At 44.8% G+C, this 9,544-nt stretch overlaps 1 protein-coding gene across 1 annotated transcript; it reads right to left on the reverse strand.

The window, feature by feature from the left end:
* Positions 1-97: 97 nt before the first annotated feature.
* On the reverse strand, positions 98-9,510 carry Thyn1 (thymocyte nuclear protein 1). Its single transcript, XM_048458810.3, has 8 exons — positions 9,384-9,510; positions 9,091-9,226; positions 3,541-3,722; positions 2,054-2,122; positions 1,620-1,712; positions 1,022-1,117; positions 545-695; positions 98-282 (listed from the first exon to the last, which is right to left on the reverse strand). The coding sequence occupies exons 2-8, from the start codon at positions 9,131-9,133 to the stop codon at positions 236-238; spliced, it is 681 nt and encodes a 226-aa protein (XP_048314767.3). The 5' UTR covers positions 9,134-9,226; positions 9,384-9,510; the 3' UTR covers positions 98-235.
* Positions 9,511-9,544: the final 34 nt, after the last annotated feature.

Consider the following 9,544-nt stretch of genomic DNA (forward strand, 5'->3'; position numbering starts at 1 on the left):
TTCCATTTGGCCACAGGAACCAGGCTTGGATGTGGGACATCTACAGTGAAGGATTTCACCACACCCAACACAGATTTAGAAGAAAAAGCTTTCAGCCTTGTCATGAAGTATCTTTTATTGGGAAACACCTGTGCCCATGACCCCAGGTCACCCCGCAAGCTTTTCTTCTTTGGAATCTTTTAGAACCTTGACTTTGTGGATCACTGGCTTGTTCATTCCATTAGTGGAGCCTTCACTAACTTGGTTCTGTTTCCTCCAGGCTCAAAATAAAATCAAACTCTTCTACAAAACGAAACAAAACAAAAAGTGTGGGGTGGGGGAGGTGTTGTGTCATCTCCTCCTGCAGAGGAAGTTAATGAGGGCGCTGGAGCTCATGAGGAAGCACAGTGCCTGGAGTGGGCGGTTGTCTACTCAGAAACTGGACTATCTCAGGGTACTGGGTCTATAGCAGAGAGCAACTTGAGCACATAGCCTTCCTATGGGTGACACAGGTGGGGACACTGGTCCAGAGACCCTGACTACTGTCTCCACGTTTAGGTCTTACCTCGGGTCACAGGCTGAACTGACAGTCTCTGGCGAGTGAAGAGAGTCATGCTTTTTAAGGGGCCACCGGAAGCTTTGTGAGCGTGGTGATGGGCTTTCAGCTCCTCCAGGGGGATGAAACGCTTCATCATTCGAACAAACTGTACATCCACCTATTGAACAGCATTGAGGGGCAGAAACATGTCCAGCCAGAGTGGATCTCATTGTGTTGCCTAGTCTGTCCTTGACTTCCTTGGCTGAATCAATTTTCCAGCCTCAGCCTACTGAGTGGCTAAGAATACAGGTGTTTGCTCTGTGTCCACCCAGAATTTCTGCTATTTGCCAGAGGTGCCTGGTGTTAGTGTTCTACTCTAATATCCCAATTCGACACAACTTCATCTAAGTGAGAAGCTGAGCTGGGCTCCTTGACCTAACAGTACCCCATGCTTTCCCTCCTTTATCCATTCTCCCCCTATGAAACAGGAAGTACAGTTATTACCATCGACCATTTCGGGTTGTCCTCTTTGCTGGATGGGTCGTAATGGGGATTATTTTTTTCAAACTGTGTGTGGTCTGGGTAAGCCTCCTTTACGATCTGAAAGCAAATCCAAAATCTCCAATCATTAACTTCCTGTTCACGTTTTAATATGCATCTCGCTTGACTTCTTAGTCTTCCTTCACATTCTGGCCCATCTCCCTTGCTATAGAGACAGTTGGTACGCAGACATCTGGAAATAAGAGACAGCCTACGCAAGCATGGTTAGAAACGAAATCCTGTTTTTACAAAATTTCACAAGCATGTTCTAAAACTAAATGCTAAAAGTTACTTGGAAACACATAGTGTTATCCTGTAACTCTTAGCAAAGAGGAATTACCTGATTGATAGACCCTCAGATAGTGAGAAGTATTAGCAGGGACTTAAACGAAGGCCTCCCTATTCGGGTGATGTGATAGTCAGGGCAGTTTTCCTCATTTTCCATGACAGGAAGTGTGTGTGTGTTTGAGGGGGGCATACTTTTGTTATTACCTATTTAAACTGTAAGGCTTTACATGAGTAAGTCCCTGGTGGAATCCCGGCTAAAATGTGTGCACCTAACCTTCATAAGTCCCACGATGCCTGGCTGTTTACAGTTGCTATGGTAGAAGAAGGCTTCTTCCTCCAACTTCATGGCCCTGAGGAAGTTCCGAGCCTATGTCAGAGGAAAAGAAACAAGAATTACCCTCCTACAGCTGGGAAGAAATCAAGTCTGTTTTTATTAGCTGTCTTTTCCTGTTTTACGCTTCTCTGAGATTCGTAAGAAAATCTGTTCCTTTGTCCAGAGTCCTGGCCTGAGTCCAGGACACTAGCCAGAAGCAAGCCACTTGCAGACTGCATGCTGTCACAGTGATTATGATATTTCTGAAGGCATTTTCAGGATAGCATTCAGAGAAAAGCAGTGTTGGTTCAGACCTTGCTGCTGAAGAACACAGTGGAGAAGGCAGGCATCCATCCCAGCTTGGGTTTCAGGGTTCCTGCCCCTTGTCTCCGTACCTGATAGTTGCGAACACCATCCCAGCAAGCTGTCTGCTTGGGCTGTGCTTGGAGATCCTCAATGCTGAACTAGGCAAGAGAAAATAAAGTCATTCGCTACTTAGTCATCGGTCAATTGATAAGCTCTATGGAAACAAAGTTCTCTCTTTAATCCTGAAAAGTGCTACCTACAGGCTATAAAGAAGCTACGCAAATTACCAGGAATTAGTTCCAGGGTGCCACTGATGTTGAATGGAAGTTAAGCCTCGGGTTTTACATTGTGATCTTGGCTAATTAAGATGATTAGTTGAGAGGATAATCAGGATACTACAGCAGTCTGCTGTGTCTCACTTATTAAAGTACCATTCTCTAATATTTCTGCTTTCCTCAGGCTAGTATTAAAATCGGCTTATATTCTTTCCCTGATTAGATGGCAACACTTGTCAGGGAGACTTCCAGGAGCGTGGCAAGTAGTAAGAGAAAAATAAATCTAGTGCCAGGTGTGGTGGCGCACACCTGTAATCCCAGCACTCGTAAAACTGGAGCAAGGAGGATCTTAAATTCAAGGGCAACCTGGGCCTCAAAAGTTAGGAGGCCAGCCTGGGCTACATAGTAAGGTCATCTTAAAACACATAACAAAATTAAACTCAAGACTGGCACTGGCGAGCTGAACCGTATGTCTGATTTTATAAATAAAGTTTCACCTGAACATAACCACACCTTTCATGTGTTGTCTGTGGTCACTTTCTTTGTTAACAGGACAGAGCGGCAATGTGGGCTTCTCTGGTTCTTTTCAGAAAAAGTCTGCCAACCCTTGCTTAGATGGAAATCCACAAAACAGACACAGGTTGGGCATGCCTGATGTTAACATTGAAATCAAAAATACTCTGGAATGTTCTAACATTCAGAAACTTTTCTATTTTATTAAAGTATTTAGACTTTTGGGCTGGAGAGATGGCTCAGCGGTTAAGAGCATTGCCTGCTCTTCCAAAGGTCCTGAGTTCAATTCCCAGCAACCGCATGGTGGCTCACAACCATCTGTAATAAGATCTGGTGCCCTCTTCTGGCCTGCAGGTATACATGCAGACAGAATACTGAGAACACTGTATACATAATAAATAAATAAATCTTAAAAAAAAAAGTATTTAGACTTTTTGGGAGGGGTAGGTTTGGGATATTCAAATTGTAAAATCTCGAACACTTCTGGTCCCAGGAGTTTTGGATAAGGGCTCTCTGACCTTAAGCTAATGATAATAAATGCTACAAATTCTACTTTTACCTCCCTGTAGTCTTCAGAGACAACAAGTCGATGTCTGAATCCTATGGTAAAACGTGTTCATCCTTGTTTTTAGTAGCAGATGTGTGTGTCTGAGTATGTGTGGCCAGGACCCGGCTTTCAGGGGTCGCTTCTCTCCCTGCACTGTGGTTCCAGACCGTCAGACTTGTTCTGCAAGTGCTCTTACCCACTGCCCCATTGCCAACATGATGGGACACACGCACAATCTCACCTTCACATCAACACCTTTCTCTAGCCGGCTTTCTGGCTCTGACTTCATCAGCCAGTAGTTGCTGGAATTCTTGCCACCATTTTTAGAGGTTGGAGTCTTCTGAGGGCTGAGACTCTCTGGCTTAGCGGATGTATCTTCCGAGCTTTCAGTTTTAGTACGCTTTTCTGATCGCTCCTTCTTGTCTGCAATAGAAGCAAAGGAAAATGCTTGTCACTCTGCTGGGAGGCAATGTTCTATTGTGGAAAAAAACAAAATCAAAAGACTTACTACTTGGTGTCATACCTGCACTCAAAACTTAGACTCTATAAGCACTAACTAGAGCACCACAGTCCTGTATAGACTTCACCTTCCCTTTAAAATCTGAACAAGGCTCCGAAAACACATCATCTCGACTCATGACTCAACACAACGAATGAAACCAACTCATATCAACTGCAACTACCAGTACTGGGCCCACACAAGATTGGCCCTGTCAACTGTCATTCACAAGTGGGGGAGGAACTCATGGGGCCCTATCCTTTATTGCTAAAATTATTGGCTACTAATAGGTTCTGGGAGAGGGGGAGTCACTGTCTTGAATTATGTAGCCACTGCTGAGCTCAACAGACTCCACTAGATCGTTCCAAACCCATGACTTCATAAATGGCCCTGGTTAAACTCAACGGGCCACAAACCAAAATGATTAGACATGAGTGTAAGGTTTGTAGGCAAGCGTTAGTGTAGGATACAGGTTTAAGTATAGTGGAGAGAGAGGAGAGGGTGGGGGTATAAGTGGTCTAAGGGCTAGATAGATGGCTGTGTTTAAGATTCCATAAAACTTCAGCCAGAAGGTGGTGGTGCACACCTTTAATCCAGCACTAAGGAGGCAGAGGCAGGTGGATCTCTTGAGTTCAAGGCCAGCCTGGTCTACAAAGCGAGTTCCAGGCTCCAAAGCTACAGAGAAATCCTGTCTTGAAAAAACACCCCCCCACCCCGCAAAAAAAAAAAAAAAAAATCTTAAAACTCAGGTTCAGTTCCCAGCATCCACATGGCACACAAACTGTAACTTCAGTCCCGAGAGGCTCTAACACCCTTTCTAGCCTCTGCAGATGAGTGTGATGCATAGGCATACATATAATATGAAAATAAAACATTAAAAACTTTTAAAAGCTGCTGGGCAGTGCTGGCACACGCCTTAAATCCCTGCACTTGGGAGGCAGAGGCAGAAGCAGGTGGATCTCTGAGTTTGAGAAGAATGGGTTTCAGAACAGCCTGGCTACGCGGAGAAGACCTGTCCCAGAAAACAAACAAAAAACATTTTTTTTACTTTTACAAAATGGTCCATTTACATTCTGTACATTTGTGAAATTGTCAAAGAAATGTAATCAATAAAAAAAAAGAATACCCTCTTACAGGATACCTTCTAGATTACTCAATGAAGTAATTACTCCTGTGGGGTTAAGATTAAAGAATACTAGCAATAATCAGTAAGTGTGCTCCGCCCCGACTCTGTGCCTTTAATCTGACTATACTTTCCAATGAGGAAATGAAGCACTTACTTGAAACTGTTTCAGTGATTATTTGATAATACAAAGGAAAGACTTAGGAAGTATCTCATCATAAATGCATGATTTCATACTTCTCTCCTGCTGTGTACATGCCTGATTCTTTAAGATGCCAAGAGAAGTTTATTCGGGACCATGTAGACATGGTAAAAACTAGATCTTTTTCCTCCCGTAGTGGGGACTGAACCCAGGGCTTTACCCACGATAGTCCACCCCTATCCCCACCCCTCTTTTTTAATTTTAGTGAGACTGTCTCACTAAATTTCCTAGCCTGGCCTTCAGCTCACTCCGTAGTCTAGATGAGCCATGAATGAACAAATCTCCCTCCTAATTAGCTTGGATTGTAGCTCTTTAGCATCAGCCCTGGTTTCCCCACTTCAATTACGCTTCAAATATGTGAGGTGGTGCTGTGCCACCTCCAGCTCCAGCCCTGAAATTTGGCTTTTACTTGATGAATGAAAGAAAATGTCCTTGGGACACAGCCGTCACTCAGCATGTCAGGCCCCAGCCCTAAGTTGATACAGCCTCGGAGGTGTCCCATCCACCTGAACCATGTGCTGTAGATCACAATCCAACCAGGTAGAACGAAGCCCTGAATTGAGTCATGACTGTCACTTGGGTATGTGTTAACCTACAGTTAACTTACTCTGTTACCTCAGAATTTAGTTTGCTACTGCATCTGTCTTCATTAAATATCATTATGAATGATGTTCTGAACTTAGTTATCTTAGCACAATTTCCCAGCTCTCCTTAAGACCAGCCATACTAATAGATTAGTGTCAGGCTGGAGAGATGGCTCGGTGGTTAAGAGCATTGCCTGCTCTTCCAAAGGTCCTGAGTTCAGTTCCCAGCACCCACATGGTGGCTCACAACCATCTGTAAAGAGATCTGATGCCCTCTTCTGGCCTGCAGGCACACATGCAGACAGAATACTGAGAATACTGTATACATAATAAATAAATAAATCTTTAAAAAAAAATAGATTAGTGCCTGCTCCAGACGTCATCAGAGAGGCTTCAGAGAGGCTTCCTGGAGGCAGATGAAAGTGGGTACATAGACCCAGAAAGCCAGACATTATGCAGAAGGTCTCTACCCTCCTCTTGGAACTCTGCGAACCACAAGGAAGAGAGGGAGGAAAGATTGTAGGAGCCAGAGGGGATGGAGCATGCCAGGAGAACATGGCGTGCTGAATCAGCTAAGAATCAGCTAAGCAGGGTTCACCTGGGCTCACAGGCTGAAGCAGCAAGCATGGGGAGCCCGCAGGGGTCTGCACCAGGTCTCTGTATATATGTTGTGGCTGTTACCTTGGTATTTTTGTGGGGTTCCTAACTGTGGGAGCAGGTGTGTCTTTGACTCTTACCAACTCTTGGGACAAAGTCCTGTTGCAGTGCCTAGTTCAGCTTCTGTGTGAGGGTTTTTGCCTTGTCTTACTGTGCCTTGTTTTTTCATGTTTGGTTGTTGTCTCTTGGAGGCCTACTCTTTTCTGAAGGGAGACAGGGGGAGTGGATGGGGATAGGGACGGGGAGCTTGGAGGAGCAGAGGAAGGGACAGCTGTGGTCGGGATGTATTGTCTGAGAGAAGAATCTATTTCCAATTAAAAAAAAAAAAGAACAGGCATTCTATGTGTGGTTAAATAACCACAATGTGTTGTGATCGACCTGCAACCTGTCGTTCTTAGTAGAGGTTCATTCTACCTTCCATTGCTTAATTTCTGCTCTTTTTTTTTTAAAAAAAAAACTTATTTCTTTTAAGATTTATTTATTTATTATGTATACAGTGTTCTGTCTGCATGTATGCTGCAGGCCAGAAGAGGGCACCAGATCTTATTACAGATCGTTGATTGCTGAGAATTGAACTAAGGACCTCTAGGGAGAGCAGCCTGTCCTCTTAACCGCTGAGCCATCTCTACAGCCCCTCAATTTCTGCTTTTTATCCACAGTATACATTCACTTTCGTAAATGAAAGGACATGTATTCTTAGTTCTAGGATTTTGCTAGTGGAAAACCCTCACATTCTTGTAAGGCTGGGCTCAAATTCTGCTTCCTTCTGGAGGCCTTCCCTATGATCCCGCCCCTTCCATACCTCCAGCAGCCTGTCTTAAAGACCTTTTGCTCATACATGTTTGCACTTTCCCCTGGAAAAGGTGCTGCACCTTCATTGCTTTCACCTTATAGTCAATTGCCTTTTTCTATTGAATTTTAACGGACACAGAAAACAAAAATGGTACATACTTAATAGGCACCAACTGCCACACAGTGTTTCCATACATGTTGTATACATTGTTTAATACTCAGTCAGTTTGAATATACTTCCTGAAGCGTCTATTTATCTATTTTGAGGTAGAATCTCAGAGCTCTGTAGCTCAGGCTGGCCTCCAGTCTGCAGCAGCCCTGCTGCCTTAACTGCCCAGGCGTTGGGACTGCAGGTAGGAATCATTGCGCATGTTATTTTTCTTTGTTTCTTTTGGAGATGGGGGACCCATGCTGTAGCTCAGACTGGCCTAGAACACAGTTGTCTTGATGACAGGCATGAGCTGTCTCGTGGGCTGATTGGTTGTGGGGAAAGCATTTCAAGTTCTTTGCTCCCGCTTTCCTGCAGTGTGCAGTGCACAGTGCGCAACAGCAGGAAATACAGCCAGTTGCTGGCTGCAGCAGCCCGAGCTTAACGCACGACCTGGGATTCGTACAGCACTCAAGAGGATTCCGAGGCCAGTGAGAATGATGCCAAGTTGGAGTTTAAAAGATTTAAAGCTGGGCATGTTGGCTAATGTCTGTAATCTCTGAATTTTAGAGCCTGAAGCAGGAGCCTTGCTACAAGTTCAAGGCCAGACTAGGCTACAGAGGTCTGTCTCAAAACAGGAAAGGGGTTTAACATAAAATTAAGCACAGGCATTAAGAGACAGATGCTAGTGCATCAGGAAAGGCGTTTGCTGCCAAGCCAGATGACCTGACTTCTAGCCCGTAAGGCCCATCTGACAAGAGAACCGACTCCTAGGCACTAGCACTTGGGCTGTGGCACAAGTACACAGAATCTGAGAAGTGAGCAGAGACACAAGCTAAGGTAAGGAAGGACCTCAGAAAAGCTCCAGAGCAGACAGGGCTTGTCAGCTGCGCTAAGTGTCTCAGCAATAACTATGGATAAGACAACTATGGTTGTCTCTGAAATACATTGTCCAGACTTAAGATTTGTTTTAGATAATTTATCAAACCTATAACGAAAGCACTTGGGGGTAGGGCCAAAAGGATCAGGAATTCAGGTCGTCCTCAATTATTTAGCAATTCCAAATTAACAGGTTGATAAGATTAAAAACCTAGGAAAAGCAAATTGTGTGTGTTTGGGGGTAGAGGGTAAAGGGTGGGGTGGGGTCTCCTGTAGCCCAGGCTGGCCTCAAACTCTATGTAGTCAAGGACTATCTGGGACTGATCTTCCTTTTACTTCTAGCTTTTAGCGTTTTTACATTTCACATGAAACCACGCACGACTTCCCCTGTCTGGCTTATTTCATCAGAAGAATGATCTAAGGGCTGCTACGGTGGCTTAGGTGGAAAGGGGAAACTGATTCCTACAAGTTAATCTCTGAATACACTGTGTGTGTGTAGATAAAAAGTTGATAAATCTAATTTTAAAAATATAGTCTGTTTTCACCCATAGTGGAAAAGCTATCTATCTCTACACACACATTTTTGGAGATAGGGTCCTGCTTGTGTAGTGCTGGCGTGGTGCTCACTACTATGTCACCAGGCTGGTCTTGAACTCAAGGCAACCCCCCACGTGCGTGGGCTACCACAGCACAGTACTGCAAATATCCTTAGTGCTTTTTTTTTTTTTTCTGAATGGACGAACAAGAGGTAAAGACTTAAGTGGAAGTTTTGCAGGAAGAATAAAGGTGACAGTAAGTAACAACCTTCAAAGTTTCCCTCCAAAATCAGGAAGTGGAAGAAGGAACAATGCATTCCCTACAGAAACGTTCTTCCCCCGCTGCCTTTGGCAGCTTAGGTGCGGCTCACCTGGGCCAGCAGCCCCAGTTAGCCTCTTCCGGGTTCTCGGCATGCTCTCTCTGCAGGAGGCTGAAGATAACCGGACGCGCAAGAAGCAACTCTTGTCTTCCACAGCCTGCACGGTGCAAGATGGAGGCAAGGAAGCCTAAAAGGCCCGAGACGTGTGAAGAAAAATCATATCAGGCCATTATAATCCTCCCCTTCGTTATCTGCGCCCTTTCCATCTCGCATTTGCCCCTGAACACTTCTTAGTCCCTTATTCGGTTTTTTCCTCCATCACTCTCTCAACACACCAGCCAGACCTTTGAAGAAGCACTGTCAGGTGGATCTTCAGAATGCCTTGAGGAGACTAGCGCGCCCTCGCGTACTTTGTAGAAGATACAACTCTTTGGCGCCGCCCCGAGGTTCTCTGGGAACTGTGGTCCCAGCACCCCAGTAGTCCTCCTGGAGCTCGCGCTTTAAG

The sequence above is a fragment of the Myodes glareolus genome, chromosome 4 (genome assembly GCF_982192425.1).
Source record: "Myodes glareolus chromosome 4, mMyoGla1.1, whole genome shotgun sequence".
NCBI classification, from domain to species: Eukaryota; Metazoa; Chordata; class Mammalia; order Rodentia; family Cricetidae; genus Myodes; species Myodes glareolus.